The 17,500-nt window shown below is 46.5% G+C and overlaps 1 protein-coding gene and 1 long non-coding RNA gene across 5 annotated transcripts in view; both read right to left on the bottom strand.

Moving 5' to 3' along the window:
- Positions 1-17,500, bottom strand: part of LOC129859779 (fibronectin type III domain-containing protein 3B-like) — a 131,045-nt gene that overhangs the window by 38,215 nt on the left and 75,330 nt on the right. For all 4 annotated transcript variants that reach the window (XM_055929888.1, XM_055929889.1, XM_055929890.1 and 1 more), the window contains 8 exons: positions 15,792-15,851; positions 15,547-15,688; positions 10,013-10,066; positions 9,038-9,162; positions 7,599-7,773; positions 7,420-7,506; positions 5,617-5,752; positions 5,028-5,099 (listed from right to left, as the gene is read on the bottom strand). In XM_055929888.1, the coding sequence (XP_055785863.1) occupies positions 5,028-5,099; positions 5,617-5,752; positions 7,420-7,506; positions 7,599-7,773; positions 9,038-9,162; positions 10,013-10,066; positions 15,547-15,688; positions 15,792-15,851 (851 nt within the window). The remainder of the gene's footprint in view (positions 1-5,027; positions 5,100-5,616; positions 5,753-7,419; positions 7,507-7,598; positions 7,774-9,037; positions 9,163-10,012; positions 10,067-15,546; positions 15,689-15,791; positions 15,852-17,500) is intronic.
- Positions 15,868-17,500, bottom strand: part of LOC129859780 (uncharacterized) — a 2,344-nt gene continuing 711 nt past the window's right edge. The window contains exons 2-3 of the long non-coding RNA XR_008760208.1: positions 16,722-17,500; positions 15,868-16,687 (exon numbers count right to left, since the gene is read on the bottom strand). The exon at positions 16,722-17,500 is cut by the window's right edge and continues 309 nt beyond it. This is a non-coding gene — a long non-coding RNA (uncharacterized LOC129859780). The remainder of the gene's footprint in view (positions 16,688-16,721) is intronic.

Raw genomic sequence — 17,500 nt, 5'->3', positions numbered from 1 at the left:
TAGGTAGAGAGAAGGAGTGGGTAGGTAGAGAGACGTAGGGAGAGGGTAGGTAGAGAGAAGGAGTGGGTAGGTAGAGAGACGTAGGGAGAGGGTAGGTAGAGAGAAGGAGTGGGTAGGTAGAGACGTAGGGAGAGGGTAGGTAGAGAGAAGGAGTGGGTAGGTAGAGAGACGTAGGGAGAGGGTAGGTAGAGAGAAGGAGTGGGTAGGTAGAGAGAAGGAGTGGGTAGGTAGAGAGAAGGAGAGGGTAGGTAGAGAGAAGGAGAGGGTAGGTAGAGAGAAGGAGAGGGTAGGTAGAGAGAAGGAGAGGGTAGGTAGAGAGAAGGAGAGGGTAGGTAGAGAGAAGGAGAGGGTAGGTAGAGAGAAGGAGAGGGTAGGTAGAGAGACGTAGGGAGAGGGTAGGTAGAGAGAAGGAGTGGGTAGGTAGAGAGAAGGAGAGGGTAGGTAGAGAGACGTAGGGAGAGGGTAGGTAGAGAGAAGGAGTGGGTAGGTAGAGAGACGTAGGGAGAGGGTAGGTAGAGAGAAGGAGTGGGTAGGTAGAGAGACGTAGGGAGAGGGTAGGTAGAGAGAAGGAGTGGGTAGGTAGAGAGAAGGAGAGGGTAGGTAGAGAGAAGGAGAGGGTAGGTAGAGAGAAGGAGAGGGTAGGTAGAGAGAAGGAGAGGGTAGGTAGAGAGAAGGAGAGGGTAGGTAGAGAGAAGGAGAGGGTAGGTAGAGAGAAGGAGAGGGTAGGTAGAGAGACGTAGGGAGAGGGTAGGTAGAGAGAAGGAGAGGGTAGGTAGAGAGAAGGAGAGGGTAGGTAGAGAGACGTAGGGAGAGGGTAGGTAGAGAGAAGGAGTGGGTAGGTAGAGAGACGTAGGGAGAGGGTAGGTAGAGAGAAGGAGTGGGTAGGTAGAGAGACGTAGGGAGAGGGTAGGTAGAGAGAAGGAGTGGGTAGGTAGAGACGTAGGGAGAGGGTAGGTAGAGAGAAGGAGTGGGTAGGTAGAGAGAAGGAGGGAGAGGGTAGGTAGAGAGAAGGAGAGGGTAGGTAGAGAGAAGGAGTGGGTAGGTAGAGAGACGTAGGGAGAGGGTAGGTAGAGAGAAGGAGTGGGTAGGTAGAGAGACGTAGGGAGAGGGTAGGTAGAGAGAAGGAGAGGGTAGGTAGAGAGACGTAGGGAGAGGGTAGGTAGAGAGAAGGAGAGGGTAGGTAGAGAGAAGGAGAGGGTAGGTAGAGAAAAGGAGAGGGTAGGTAGAGAGACGTAGTGGGTGGGTAGGTAGAGAGAAGGAGAGGGTGGGTAGAGAGAAGGAGAGGGTAGGTAGAGAGAAGAAGAGGGTAGGTAGAGAGAAGGAGAGGGAGGGTAGGTAGAGAGAAGGAGAGGGAGGGTAGGTAGAGAGAAGGATAGGGTGGGTAGAGAGAATGAGAGGGTAGGTAGAGAGAAGGAGAGGGTAGGTAGAGAGAAGGAGAGGGAGGGTAGGTAGAGAGAAGGAGAGGGTGGGTAGGTAGAGAGAAGGAGAGGGAGGGTCGGTGGGTAGAGAGAAGGAGAGGGTAGGTAGAAAGAAGGAGTGGGTGGGTGGGTAGAGAGAAGGAGTGGGTTGGTGGGTAGAGCGAAGGAGTGGGTGGGTGGGTAGAGAGAAGGAGGGAGAGGGGAGGTAGAGAGAAGGAGGGAGAGGGTAGGTAGAGAGAAGGAGGGAGAGGGTATGTAGAGAGACGGAGGGAGAGGGTAGGTAGGTAGAGAGACGGAGGGAGAGGGTAGGTAGAGAGACGGAGGGAGAGGGTATGTAGAGAGACGGAGGGAGAGGGTAGGTAGGTAGAGAGACGGAGGGAGAGGGTAGGTAGAGAGACGGAGGGAGAGGGTAGGTAGAGAGACGGAGGGAGAGGGTAGGTAGAGAGAAGGAGATGGTGGGTAGAGAGAAGGAGAGGGTAGGTAGAGAGACGGAGGGAGAGGGTAGGTAGAGAGACGGAGGGAGAGGGTAGGTAGAGAGACGGAGGGAGAGGGTAGGTAGAGAGAAGGAGGGAGAGGGTAGGTAGAGAGAAGGAGGGAGAGGGTAGGTAGAGAGAAGGAGATGGTAGGTAGAGAGAAGGAGAGGGTGGGTAGAGAGAAGGAGAGGGTGGGTAGAGAGAAGGAGAGGGTGGGTAGAGAGAAGGAGTGGGTGGGTAGAGAGAAGGAGTGGGTGGGTAGAGAGACGGAGGGAGAGGGTAGGTAGAGAGACGGAGGGAGAGGGTATGTAGAGAGACAGAGGGAGAGGGTAGGTAGAGAGAAGGAGGGAGAGGGTAGGTAGAGAGACGGAGGGAGAGGGTAGGTAGAGAGAAGGAGGGAGAGGGTAGGTAGAGAGAAGGAGGGAGAGGGTAGGTAGAGAGACGGAGGGAGAGGGTAGGTAGAGAGACGGAGGGAGAGGGTAGGTAGAGAGAAGGAGGGAGAGGGTAGGTAGAGAGAAGGAGGGAGAGGGTAGGTAGAGAGAAGGAGGGAGAGGGTAGGTAGAGAGACGGAGGGAGAGGGTAGGTAGAGAGACAGAGGGAGAGGGTAGGTAGAGAGAAGGAGGGAGAGGGTAGGTAGAGAGAAGGAGGGAGAGGGTAGGTAGAGAGAAGGAGGGAGAGGGTAGGTAGAGAGAAGGAGGGAGAGGGTAGGTAGAGAGAAGGAGGGAGAGGGTAGGTAGAGAGACGGAGGGAGATGGGGAGAAAACGTGGAAGAAAGTAGGAGCTTTCAGAATTGGTTGGGTTGATAAACTAAGACCAAACTGAATATGACAAATTACAGGCTAATCAGTGTGTCCTGAAGAGATGACCCACTCCTGTTCATTATTATGTAGGTCACAGGAGTTATGGACTTAGTAAAAAGCACTCAACCTGACAGGGAAGGGCAAAAAAAAGAGAGAAAAGGAAAGGAGGAATATTACGGAAAACGTCAAAGCACTGATACACCTATTGCTAGTAAATTACTGGTGTTTATATAGCAGAAAATTGCTGGTGTTTCTATAGTTCGTGTTTTTATACCAGTAAATTGCTGGTGTTTATATACCAGTAAATTGCTGGTGTTTATATAGCAGTACATTGCTGGTGTTTATATAGCAGTACATTGCTGGTGTTTATATAGTAGTACATTGCTGGTGTTTTTATACCAGTAAATTGCTGGTGTTTATATACCAGTAAATTGCTGGTGTTTATATAGCAGTACATTGCTGGTGTTTATATACCAGTAAATTGCTGGTGTTTATATAGCAGTACATTGCTGGTGTTTATATAGCAGTACATTGCTGGTGTTTATATAGTAGTACATTGCTGGTGTTTTTATACCAGTAAATTGCTGGTGTTTATATACCAGTAAATTGCTGGTGTTTATATAGCAGTAAATTGCTGGTGTTTATATACCAGTAAATTGCTGGTGTTTATATAGCAGTACATTGCTGGTGTTTATATAGCAGTACATTGCTGGTGTTTATATAGCAGTACATTGCTGGTGTTTTTATACCAGTAAATTGCTGGTGTTTATATACCAGTAAATTGCTGGTGTTTATATAGCAGTAAATTGCTGGTGTTTATATACCAGTAAATTGCTGGTGTTTATATAGCAGTACATTGCTGGTGTTTATATAGCAGTACATTGCTGGTGTTTATATAGTAGTACATTGCTGGTGTTTATATAGCAGTAAATTGCTGGTGTTTATATACCAGTACATTTCTGGTGTTTATATAGCAGTACATTGCTGGTGTTTATATAGCAGTACATTGCTGGTGTTTATATAGCAGTACATTGCTGGTGTTTGTATACCAGAAAATTGCTGGTGTTTCTATAGTTCGTGTTTATATACCATTAAATTGCTGGTGTTTATATAGCAGTAAATTGCTGGTGTTCGTATACCAGTAAAATGCTGGTGTTTATATACCAGTAATTGCTGGTGTTTTATAGCAGTACATTTCTGGTGTTTATATACCAGTACATTGCTGGTGTTTATATACCAGTAAATAGCTAGTGTTTATATAACAGTACATTGCTGGTGTTTATATAGCAGTACATTGCTAACGTTCATATAGCAGTAAAGTGCTGGTGTTTATAAAGTTGCTGTTTATACAGCAGTAAACTGCTGGTGTTTAAATAGCAGTAAATTACTGGTGTTTATATAGCAGTAAATTACTGGTGTTTGTATTTTAGTATAATGCTGGTGTTTATATACCAGTACATTACTGGTGTTTATATTGCAGTACATTGCTGGTGTTTATATAGCAGTAAATTACTGGTATTTATATAGCAGTAAATTACTGGTGTTTATATAGCAGTACATTGCTGGTGTTTATACAGCAGTACATTGCTGGTGTTTATATAGCAGTACATTACTGGTGTTTATATAGCAGTACATTGCTGGTGTTTATACAGCAGTACATTGCTGGTGTTTATATAGCAGTACATTACTGGTGTTTATATAGCAGTACATTACTGGTGTTTATATAGCAGTACATTGATGGTGTTTATATAGCAGTACATTACTGGGGTTTATATAGCAGTACATTGCTGGTGTTTATATAGCAGTACATTGCTGGTGTTTATACAGCAGTACATTACTGGTGTTTATATAGCAGTACATTACTGGTGTTTATATAGCAGTACATTGCTGGTGTTTATATAGCAGTACATTGATGGTGTTTATATAGCAGTACATTACTGGTGTTTATATAGCAGTACATTACTGGTGTTTATATAGCAGTACATTACTGGTGTTTATATAGCAGTACATTGATGGTGTTTATATAGCAGTACATTACTGGTGTTTATATAGCAGTACATTACTGGTGTTTATATAGCAGTACATTGCTGGTGTTTATATAGCAGTACATTGATGGTGTTTATATAGCAGTACATTACTGGTGTTTATATAGCAGTACATTGATGGTGTTTATATAGCAGTACATTACTGGTGTTTATATAGCAGTACATTGCTGGTGTTTATATAGCAGTACATTGCTGGTGTTTATATAGCAGTACATTGCAGGTGTTTCTGCAGAAGTAAGACTAATGGTGGTTGACTTGAAAACTAAAACAGAGAAGGACAGAGTGTTGTACCGTCAGAGCTGCCTTCTGAGATCTCCAGCAGATACGTCAGAATTTCTGAACCTCCATTGTCCTGGGGAGGATCTGGAGGAAGAACAGGAGAGGGAGGGAGGGAGACAGAGAGACAGAGAGAAAGAGAGAGAGAGAAAGAGAGAGCGACAGAGACAGAGAGAGAGAGAGAGAGAGAGAGAGAGAAAAAGACAGAAAGACAGAGAGAGAGAGAGACAGAAAGAGAGAGAGAAACAGAGACAGAGCGACAGAGACAGAGAAAAAGACAGAAAGAGAGAAAAAGAGAGAGAAAAAGACAGAGAGAGAGAGAGAGAGAGAAAAAGACAGAAAGAGAGAGAAAAAGACAGAAAGAGAGAGAGAGAGAGAGAAAAAGACAGAAAGAGAGAGGGAGAAAGATAAAGAAAGGGAGAGAGAGAGAAAGGGAGAGAGAGAGAAAGAGAGAGAATAATAAAGAAAGGGAGAGCGAGAGAGAAAGAGAGAAAGAAATCAAGACAAAACAGTATTTACTTTATGTTTGTTCATTATGTTTTACAACTCCATTGATACAGCGGAATCACACTGAAGACATGCACACGTGTGTTTGTGGGTTTACCCCAGGTGATGGTGAAGCCATAAGATGTAGTGGTAGTGACTCGGGGGGGAGAAGGGGGTCCAGGTTTGTCAGGACAGGTAGTACACACCAACACTTCACTGGGTTTACTGCCACCCTCCACGTTAGACGCTATCAGCTGCAGAGAGAGAGAGAGAGAGAGAGAGAGAGGCGAGGGAGAGGCGAGGGAGAGAGAGGGAGGAGAGAGAGTCAGAGAGAGAGAACAAGAGGTAGAGAGAGAGAGAGAGAGAGAGAGAGAGAGAGAGAGAGGCGAGGGAGAGGCGAGGGAGAGAGGGAGGAGAGAGAGTCAGAGAGAGAGAACAAGAGGTAGAGAGAGAGAGAGAGAGAGAGAGAGAGAGAGAGAGAGAGAGAGAGAGAGAAAGGGGCGTATACTTAAATTTTTTGTATTGATTGTACATTTGAAATAGATGGCATATTATCCAATAAACTACTATAAATTATCACATCTTTATAAAAGACATAGTTTCCAAATAAATCACACTGCTGACTATAATGACTTGTATTGTATTGTATATGTTTTGCACAGGTCTGTGCTAGTGGCTATTGGCATTGCCTGTGCTCTTTAGTGTGATGTAAATGTCTGCCTTGCTGTGCAGACTGGGTGACTTTACGTGCAACCTGCCATTCAGAGAACACACAACAACAACAACAAAACACATTGTACAAAAATAACACCCAAGCCTCTCTTATTCACCTCTCTCTCCCTCAAAACCTGCCTCCCTCTCTCTCCCTCCACCACTCTCCCTGTCTCTCTCCCTTGTCCCCTCCCTCTCTCTCTCTCTCTCTCTCCCTCCCTCCCTTCCACCCTCTCTCCCTCCCTTGCCCCCTCCCTTCCACCCTCTCTCCCTCCCTTCCACCCTCTCCCTCCCTACCTGCCTCCCTCTCTCTCCAATATAGTCCCTCAACTAATGGACACTACAGAGAGAGAGAGAGAGAGAGGGGAATGAATGGAAGGGAAAAGAGAGATGCTCTAGTCCACTCTCTAATCAATGAGTCACTACATCAACAGGATCCCCTACTGGGCACTGTAACAAAAACAATCGAAATCCTTCAAAATATATATAGATATATAAAAGAGTTTCCTTCCAAAACGCTGTGTCCACTAATTTCACACATGTATGTTCTTTCATCAGAAATTATTGCTTATGGGTACCTTCATGTGTCTGTAAAATATTACTGTTCTCAGATGTTTTATGAATAGATTTGAGATGTTTTTAAAAATGTTCTTCTTTGCAAAACACTATACATACAGTGTTTGGCTGGAATGGAATGTTAATATCCTGTATATTTAACTGTAATATGTGGTTGTAGGCCTGAGGGCTTTTCACTGACGAGTCGCGGTTTTGTCTTATCAGGGGTGATGGTCGGATTCACGTTTATCGTCGAAGGAATGAGCGTTACACCGAGGCCTGTACTCTGGAGCGGGATCAATTTGGAGGTGGAGGGTCCGTCATGGTCTGAGGCGGTGTGTCACAGCATCATCGGACTGAGCTTGTTGTCATTGCAGGCAATCTCAACGCTGTTCGTTACAGGGAAGACATCCTCCTCCCTCATGTGGTACCCTTCCTGCAGGCTCATCCTGACATGACCCTCCAGCATGACAATGCCACCAGCCATACTGCTCGTTCTGTGCGTGATTTCCTGTAGTGCGTGTGTGCTCCTGCACACGATGACACCAATCACCGTGTCTTTCTAGCAGTATTCAAGCCTTTTCCGTTTCCACGGGAACACACAACCAGACACCATTTCGTCACCATAAAACCTCACAGACGGACACAATCTTACCCTGAATTTGTACTGTGAGCTCCTCTTCAGGCCTTGCACTGTGGAGGTTAGGTTGTCTCCAGTGTACTTTGGGTGAAAGTCTGTTCCCTGGAAGGTCAAACGTTCTCAATTAACCTTTAAACTGACGTTTTGCTGTACATGTGTGTGTGCGTCATTATATCTGTGCGAGTGTGACTCACGGTATTGTCCTCCTGGATCTCGAGTGTGTATGTGATTAGTTCCTCGTTGGCGCTGCCCTCGGGACGGCCCCACTCCAGGGTGACCCAGGAGACGCCCGCCCGCAGCAGCCGCGGTGCCAGGGGGCAGGAGGGCAGCGTACCTGTAGTGTAGAATACAACCTCCCCACTGAAACCACTGTGGAGGGAGGGAGGGAGGGAGGGAGGGAGGGAGGGAGCAGAAGACATGAGTTTAGACACACACAAAGCACAGCTCATGTCTCTTATCTCTTCTGCATCATTCTTTCTCTCTTTCCATCTCCCTCCATCTCTCCCTCCATTAACTCCCTCCATCTCCCTCTTCTTTTCTGTCACTGGAACGACCGGCCGCACGCAGGGGAATCTGCCCCCGCGGCAACGATGCAAAGAACAAGAGGAGCGAGGAAACAAGAAAATAGAGACTCATTCAGAGAGATAAGACCAGACAACTAACCTCAACACAGCCATACATCAACCTGACAACTAACCTCAACACAGATATACATCAACCTGACAACTAACCTCAACACAGCTATACATCAACCTGACAACTAACCTCAACACAGATATACATCAACCTGACAACTAACCTCAACACAGATATACATCAACCTGACAACTAACCTCAACACAGCTATACATCAACCTGACAACTAACCTCAACACAGCCATACATCAACCTGACAACTAACCTCAACACAGATATACATCAACCTGACAACTAACCTCAACACAGCCATACATCAACCTGACAACTAACCTCAACACAGATATACATCAACCAGACAACTAACCTCAACACAGATATACATCAACCAGACAACTAACCTCAACACAGATATACATCAACCAGACAACTAACCTCAACACAGATATACATCAACCAGACAACTAACCTCAACACAGATATACATCAACCAGACAACTAACCTCAACACAGCCATACATCAACCAGACAACTAACCTCAACACAGATATACATTAACCAGACAACTAACCTCAACACAGCTATAAATCAACCAGACAACTAACCTCAACATAGCTATACATCAACCAGACAACTAACCTCAACATAGCTATACATCAACCAGACAACTAACCTCAACATAGCTATACATCAACCAGACAACTAACCTCAACACAGATATACATCAACCAGACAACTAACCTCAACACAGATATACATCAACCAGACAACTAACCTCAACACAGATATACATCAACCGGACAACTGAGGATAGACACAGAGCAAGCGGAAGATGTCACCTACCTTCTGCAATGTAGTGTTATGCCATGCATATGTAGTGCTATAACGCCCATACCTGGTGCCTATGTAGTGTTACGGCATTTGTATATAGCATTATAACACATACCTGGTGCCTATGTAGTGTTATGTCATGTATATGCAGCATTATAACACCTACCTGGTGCCTATGTCGTTGTGAGCAGCCACTCTGAAGGTGTAGCCCACAGCAGGACACAGTCTGGTCAGCTTACAGTGTCTCTGGCTCCCAAAGTAACATTCTCTAAATACACTGTTCTTCTTTCCCTATGGAGGAGAGGGGGATGAGAGGGGAGGAAGGAGAGAGATCAGACTAGACTGCAATAATAATAATAATAATAATAATAATGACAACAGTAATATAATTTATTTGTCCGGCGCTGATATCATGATGTAATAATAAGAGGAGAGAGAGGAGAGAGAGAGAAAAGAGAGAGAGAGAGAGGGAGAGAGAGAGAGGAGGAGAGAGAGAGAGAGAGGAGAGAGAGAGGAGAGCGAGAGAGAGAGAGGAGAGATATTAGAGAGAAGAGAGAGAGAGAGGAGAGATATTAGAGAGAGGAGAGAGAGAGAGAGATAGAGGAGAGAGAGAGAGAGAGAGAGAGAGAGAGAGAGAGAGAGAGAGAGAGAGAGAGAGAGAGAGAGAGAGAGAGAGAGAGAGAGAGAGAGAGAGAGAGAGAGAGAGAGAGAGAGAGAGAGAGAGAGAGAGAGAGAGAGAGAGGAGAAAGATGAGAGAGAGGAGATAGACAGAGAGGAGCGAGAGAGATGAGAGATAGGAGAGAGAGAGCGAGAGAGAGAGAGAGATGAGAGAGAGGAGAGAGAGGAGAGAGATGAGAGAGAGGAGAGAGAGAGAGGAAAGAGAGGAGCGAGAGAGAGAGAGAGAGAGAGAGATGAGAGAGAGGAGAGAGAGAGGAGAGAGACAGAGAGGAGACAGAGAGAGAGAGAGAGAGAGAGACGAGAGAGATAGAGAGAGACGAGAGAGAGAGAGAGAGAGAGGAGAGAGAGGAGAGAGAGGAGAGATAGAGAGGAGAGAGAGGAGAGAGAGAGAGAGGAGAGAGAGAGAATTTATGCACGTTTGAAATAGATGGCATATTATCCAATAGGAGTGTGTGTGTGGTACCTCGTCCCACTCCAGAAGGTAGTTTGTGATTTTGGATCCGTTGTCGATCGGAGGCTGGCGAGAGAAGAGAAGAATAAATAGGGCTGTCTGGAGTGTGTGTGTGTGTGTGTGTGTGTGTGTGTGTGTGTGTGTGTGTGTGTGTGTGTGTGTGTGTGCGTGATGATGAACTGGGGCTGTCACAGAGAGGAAATGGCCTGTGTGTTTTCATTAGTGTGACCTCATATCCTGTCTGAGTGAGTGATGTCACTCTCCACGCCGCCCTTAAGCCATGACAGCAACCAAGACAGAATATCACCAACAGATCTATCTATATAGAGGTGAGGATGAGAGTGCAATCTATCCTGACCAACCCGCTCTCAGAATGACATGGAGAAGGACTGGACAGCAATGTCATAAAACACAAAGAAAATAGAACCCCGATTCTCTGCCCTCGTCCCTGAAGTGTGCACTCATTCACTCCCCTTCTCTCTGAAGTGTACACTCATTCACTCCCCTTCTCTCTGAAGTGTGCACTCATTCACTCCACCTGTCTCTGAAGTGTGCACTCATTCACTCTACTTGTCTCTGAAGTGTGCACTCATTCACTTCCCTTCTCTCTGAAGTGTGCACTCATTCACTCCCATTCTCTCTGAAGTGTGCACTCATTCACCCCCATTGTCTCTGAAGTGTGCACTCATTCACCCCCATTGTCTCTGAAGTGTGCACTCATTCACCCCCCTTGTCTCTGAAGTGTGCACTCATTCACTCCACTTGTCTCTGAAGTGTGCACTCATTTACTCCACTTGTCTCTGAAGTGTGCACTCATTCACTCCCCTTCTCTCTGAAGTGTGCACTCATTCACTCCACTTGTCTCTGAAGTGTGCACTCATTCACTCCACTTCTCTCTGAAGTGTGCACTCATTCACTCCCCTTCTCTCTGAAGTGTGCACTCATTCACTCCCCTTCTCTCTGAAGTGTGCACTCATTCACTCCACTTGTCTCTGAAGTGTGCACTCATTCACTCCCCTTCTCTCTGAAGTGTGCACTCATTCACTCCCCTTCTCTCTGAAGTGTGCACTCATTCACTCCCCTTCTCTCTGAAGTGTGCACTCATTCACTCCACTTGTCTCTGAAGTGTGCACTCATTCACTCCCCTTCTCTCTGAAGTGTGCACTCATTCACTCCCCTTCTCTCTGAAGTGTGCACTCATTCACTCCACTTGTCTCTGAAGTGTGCACTCATTCACTCCCCTTCTCTCTGAAGTGTGCACTCATTCACTCCACTTGTCTCTGAAGTGTGCACTCATTCACTCCACTTGTCTCTGAAGTGTGCACTCATTCACTCCACTTGTCTCTGAAGTGTGCACTCATTCACTCCCCTTCTCTCTGAAGTGTGCACTCATTCACTCCACTTGTCTCTGAAGTGTGCACTCATTCACTCCCCTTCTCTCTGAAGTGTGCACTCATTCACTCCCCTTGTCTCTGAAGTGTGCACTCATTCACTCCCCTTCTCTCTGAAGTGTGCACTCATTCACTCCCCTTGTCTCTGAAGTGTGCACTCATTCACTCCCCTTGTCTCTGAAGTGTGCACTCATTCACTCCACTTGTCTCTGAAGTGTGCACTCATTCACTCCCCTTCTCTCTGAAGTGTGCACTCATTCACTCCACTTGTCTCTGAAGTGTGCACTCATTCACTCCCCTTCTCTCTGAAGTGTGCACTCATTCACTCCCCTTCTCTCTGAAGTGTGCACTCATTCACTCCCCTTGTCTCTGAAGTGTGCACTCATTCACTCCCCTTGTCTCTGAAGTGTGCACTCATTCACTCCCCTTCTCTCTGAAGTGTGCACTCATTCACTCCCCTTCTCTCTGAAGTGTGCACTCATTCACTCCCATTGTCTCTGAAGTGTGCACTCATTCACCCCCCTTCTCTCTGAAGTGTGCACTCATTCACTCCCCTTCTCTCTGAAGTGTGCACTCATTCACTCCCCTTCTCTCTGAAGTGTGCACTCATTCACCCCCCTTCTCTCTGAAGTGTGCACTCATTCACTCCACTTGTCTCTGAAGTGTGCACTCATTCACTCCACTTGTCTCTGAAGTGTGCACTCATTCACTCCCATTCTCTCTGAAGTGTGCACTCATTCACCCCCATTGTCTCTGAAGTGTGCACTCATTCACCCCCCTTCTCTCTGAAGTGTGCACTCATTCACTCCACTTGTCTCTGAAGTGTGCACTCATTCACTCCCCTTCACTCTGAAGTGTGCACTCATTCACTCCACTTGTCTCTGAAGTGTGCACTCATTCACTCCACTTGTCTCTGAAGTGTGCACTCATTCACTCCCCTTCTCTCTGAAGTGTGCACTCATTCACTCCACTTGTCTCTGAAGTGTGCACTCATTCACTCCCCTTCTCTCTGAAGTGTGCACTCATTCACTCCCCTTCGCTCTGAAGTGTGCACTCATTCACTCCCCTTCTCTCTGAAGTGTGCACTCATTCACTCCCCTTCTCTCTGAAGTGTGCACTCATTCACTCCCCTTGTCTCTGAAGTGTGCACTCATTCACTCCCCTTGTCTCTGAAGTGTGCACTCATTCACTCCCCTTCTCTCTGAAGTGTGCACTCATTCACTCCCCTTCTCTCTGAAGTGTGCACTCATTCACTCCCATTGTCTCTGAAGTGTGCACTCATTCACCCCCCTTCTCTCTGAAGTGTGCACTCATTCACTCCCCTTCTCTCTGAAGTGTGCACTCATTCACTCCCCTTCTCTCTGAAGTGTGCACTCATTCACCCCCCTTCTCTCTGAAGTGTGCACTCATTCACTCCACTTGTCTCTGAAGTGTGCACTCATTCACTCCACATGTCTCTGAAGTGTGCACTCATTCACTCCCATTCTCTCTGAAGTGTGCACTCATTCACCCCCATTGTCTCTGAAGTGTGCACTCATTCACCCCCCTTCTCTCTGAAGTGTGCACTCATTCACTCCACTTGTCTCTGAAGTGTGCACTCATTCACTCCCCTTCACTCTGAAGTGTGCACTCATTCAATCCACTTGTCTCTGAAGTGTGCACTCATTCACTCCACTTGTCTCTGAAGTGTGCACTCATTCACTCCCCTTCTCTCTGAAGTGTGCACTCATTCACTCCACTTGTCTCTGAAGTGTGCACTCATTCACTCCCCTTCTCTCTGAAGTGTGCACTCATTCACTCCCCTTCGCTCTGAAGTGTGCACTCATTCACTCCCCTTCTCTCTGAAGTGTGCACTCATTCACTCCCCTTCTCTCTGAAGTGTGCACTCATTCACTCCACTTGTCTCTGAAGTGTGCACTCATTCACTCCCCTTGTCTCTGAAGTGTGCACTCATTCACTCCCCTTGTCGCTGAAGTGTGCACTCATTCACTCCCCTTCTCTCTGAAGTGTGCACTCATTCACTCCCCTTCTCTCTGAAGTGTGCACTCATTCATTCCACTTGTCTCTGAAGTGTGCACTCATTCACTCCCCTTCTCTCTGAAGTGTGCACTCATTCACTCCACTTGTCTCTGAAGTGTGCACTCATTCACTCCCCTTCTCTCTGAAGTGTGCACTCATTCACTCCCCTTGTCTCTGAAGTGTGCACTCATTCACTCCCCTTCTCTCTGAAGTGTGCACTCATTCACTCCACTTGTCTCTGAAGTGTGCACTCATTCACTCCCCTTGTCTCTGAAGTGTGCACTCATTCACTCCCCTTCTCTCTGAAGTGTGCACTCATTCACTCCCCTTCTCTCTGAAGTGTGCACTCATTCACTCCCATTGTCTCTGAAGTGTGCACTCATTCACCCCCCTTCTCTCTGAAGTGTGCACTCATTCACTCCCCTTCTCTCTGAAGTGTGCACTCATTCACTCCCCTTCTCTCTGAAGTGTGCACTCATTCACCCCCCTTCTCTCTGAAGTGTGCACTCATTCACTCCACTTGTCTCTGAAGTGTGCACTCATTCACTCCACTTGTCTCTGAAGTGTGCACTCATTCACTCCCATTCTCTCTGAAGTGTGCACTCATTCACCCCCATTGTCTCTGAAGTGTGCACTCATTCACCCCCCTTCTCTCTGAAGTGTGCACTCATTCACTCCACTTGTCTCTGAAGTGTGCACTCATTCACCCCCCTTGTCTCTGAAGTGTGCACTCATTCACTCCACTTGTCTCTGAAGTGTGCACTCATTCACTCCACTTGTCTCTGAAGTGTGCACTCATTCACTCCACTTGTCTCTGAAGTGTGCACTCATTCACTCCCCTTCTCTCTGAAGTGTGCACTCATTCACTCCACTTGTCTCTGAAGTGTGAACTCATTCACTCCCCTTGTCTCTGAAGTGTGCACTCATTCACTCCCCTTCTCTCTGAAGTGTGCACTCATTCACTCCCCTTCTCTCTGAAGTGTGCACTCATTCACTCCACTTGTCTCTGAAGTGTGCACTCATTCACTCCCCTTCTCTCTGAAGTGTGCACTCATTCACTCCCCTTGTCGCTGAAGTGTGCACTCATTCACTCCCCTTCTCTCTGAAGTGTGCACTCATTCACTCCACTTGTCTCTGAAGTGTGCACTCATTCACTCCCCTTGTCTCTGAAGTGTGCACTCATTCACTCCCCTTCTCTCTGAAGTGTGCACTCATTCACTCCCCTTCTCTCTGAAGTGTGCACTCATTCACTCCCATTGTCTCTGAAGTGTGCACTCATTCACCCCCCTTCTCTCTGAAGTGTGCACTCATTCACTCCCCTTCTCTCTGAAGTGTGCACTCATTCACTCCACTTGTCTCTGAAGTGTGCACTCATTCACTCCCCTTGTCTCTGAAGTGTGCACTCATTCACTCCCCTTCTCTCTGAAGTGTGCACTCATTCACTCCACTTGTCGCTGAAGTGTGCACTCATTCACTCCCCTTCTCTCTGAAGTGTGCACTCATTCACTCCACTTGTCTCTGAAGTGTGCACTCATTCACTCCCCTTGTCTCTGAAGTGTGCACTCATTCACTCCCCTTCTCTCTGAAGTGTGCACTCATTCACTCCCCTTCTCTCTGAAGTGTGCACTCATTCACTCCCATTGTCTCTGAAGTGTGCACTCATTCACCCCCCTTCTCTCTGAAGTGTGCACTCATTCACTCCCCTTCTCTCTGAAGTGTGCACTCATTCACTCCACTTGTCTCTGAAGTGTGCACTCATTCACTCCCCTTGTCTCTGAAGTGTGCACTCATTCACTCCCCTTGTCGCTGAAGTGTGCACTCATTCACTCCCCTTGTCTCTGAAGTGTGCACTCATTCACTCCCCTTGTCGCTGAAGTGTGCACTCATTCACTCCCCTTGTCTCTGAAGTGTGCACTCATTCACTCCCCTTCTCTCTGAAGTGTGCACTCGTTCACTCGCCCTGATGGATCTAAAATAGACTGGATGGGAGGGAATGAGTGGACACTTTTGGTACAAGCACAAACAATCGGAAAGTCTAATGAAAGAAACTAAAAGTTTGTGTGTGTGTGTGTGTGTGTGTGTGTGTGTGTGTGTGTGTGTGTGTGTGTGTGTGTGTGTGTGTGTGTGTGTGTGTACCTTCCACTGCAGTGTGATGGTGCTCTTGGTGCGGTGAGACAGTTTGGGGGGGAAGGGCAGGTCAGGGGGGCAGGTGTGTGTTGTGAAAGACCCCGTCTCCGAACACACACCCCTCAAGTTAGAGTTACATACCGCGCTGACTCTGAAACACACACACAAAACATTAATAATCTCATTTATTAACACAATAGTAAAGAAGAGGTGAAAAAGTGTGTGTGTTGCTGACGGAAGGTGTGTGTTCTTACCGTACGTGGTAGTCTGAAGCTGGCCTCAGGTCTTTTAGATGACACTCCAACTCCTCTCCACTACACACAAACACACACACACACACACACACACACACACACACACACACACACACACACACACACACACATACACACACACACACACACACACACACACACACAACACACGTTATTTACACTTGAGATGGAAGTGAGATGTTTATGTTTGCGTCAGTTGTTCTTCAAAGTCTGGAACGTTCATACACACCTGCTAGTCAGGATCAGAGTTAGGTGTGTTTTACCTGCTAGTCAGGATCAGAGTTAGGTGTGTTGTACCTGCTAGTCAGGATCAGAGTTAGGTGTGTTTTACCTGCTAGTCAGGATCAGAGTTAGGTGTGTTGTACCTGCTAGTCAGGTTTAGAGTTAGGTGTGTTTTACCTGCTAGCCAGGATCAGAGTTAGGTGTGTTTTACCTGCTAGTCAGGATCAGAGTTAGGTGTGTTTTACCTGCTAGTCAGGATCAGAGTTAGGTGTGTTTTACCTGCTAGTCATGATCAGAGATAGGTGTGTTTTACCTGCTAGTCAGGATCAGAGTTAGGTGTGTTTTACCTGCTAGTCAGGATCAGAGTTAGGTGTGTTTTACCTGCTAGTCAGGATCAGAGATAGGTGTGTTTTACCTGCTAGTCAGGATCAGAGTTAGGTGTGTTTTACCTGCTAGTCAGGATCAGAGTTAGGTGTGTTTTACCTGCTAGTCAGGATCAGAGTTAGGTGTGTTTTACCTGCTAGTCAGAATCAGAGTTAGGTGTGTTTTACCTGCTAGTCAGGATCAGAGTTAGGTGTGTTTTACCTGATAGTCAGAATCAGAGTTAGGTGTGTTTTACCTGCTAGTCAGGATCAGAGTTAGGTGTGTTTTACCTGATAGTCAGAATCAGAGTTAGGTGTGTTTTACCTGCTAGTCAGAATCAGAGTTAGGTGTGTTTTACCTGCTAGTCAGGATCAGAGTTAGGTGTGTTTTACCTGCTAGTCAGGATCAGAGTTAGGTGTGTTTTACCTGATAGTCAGAATCAGAGTTAGGTGTGTTTTACCTGCTAGTCAGGATCAGAGTTAGGTGTGTATTACCTGCTAGTCATGATCAGAGATAGGTGTGTTTTACCTGCTAGTCAGGTTCAGAGTTAGGTGTGTTTTACCTGCTAGGCAGGATCAGAGTTAGGTGTGTTTTACCTGCTAGTCATAATCAGAGTTAGGTGTGTTTTACCTGCTAGTCAGGATCAGAGTTAGGTGTGTTTTACCTGCTAGTCAGGATCAGAGTTATGTGTGTTTTACCTGATAGTCAGAATCAGAGTTAGGTGTGTTTTACCTGCTAGCCAGGATCAGAGATAGGTGTGTTTTACCTGCTAGTCAGGATCAGAGTTAGGTGTGTTTTACCTGATAGTCAGAATCAGAGTTAGGTGTGTTTTACCTGATAGTCAGGATCAGAGTTAGGTGTGTTTTACCAGCTAGTCAGGATCAGAGTTAGGTGTGTTTTACCTGCTAGTCAGGATCAGAGTTAGGTGTGTTTTACCTGCTAGTCAGGATCAGAGTTAGGTGTGTTTTACCTGCTAGTCAGGATCAGAGACAGGTGTGTTTTACCTGATAGTCAGAATCAGAGTTAGGTGTGTTTTACCTGATAGTCAGGATCAGAGTTAGGTGTGTTTTACCTCCTAGTCAGGATCAGAGTTAGGTGTGTTT

This window comes from Salvelinus fontinalis, chromosome 7 (genome assembly GCF_029448725.1).
Source record: "Salvelinus fontinalis isolate EN_2023a chromosome 7, ASM2944872v1, whole genome shotgun sequence".
Classification (NCBI taxonomy): Eukaryota; Metazoa; Chordata; class Actinopteri; order Salmoniformes; family Salmonidae; genus Salvelinus; species Salvelinus fontinalis.
This window is presented reverse-complemented; position numbering and strand designations above follow the sequence as displayed.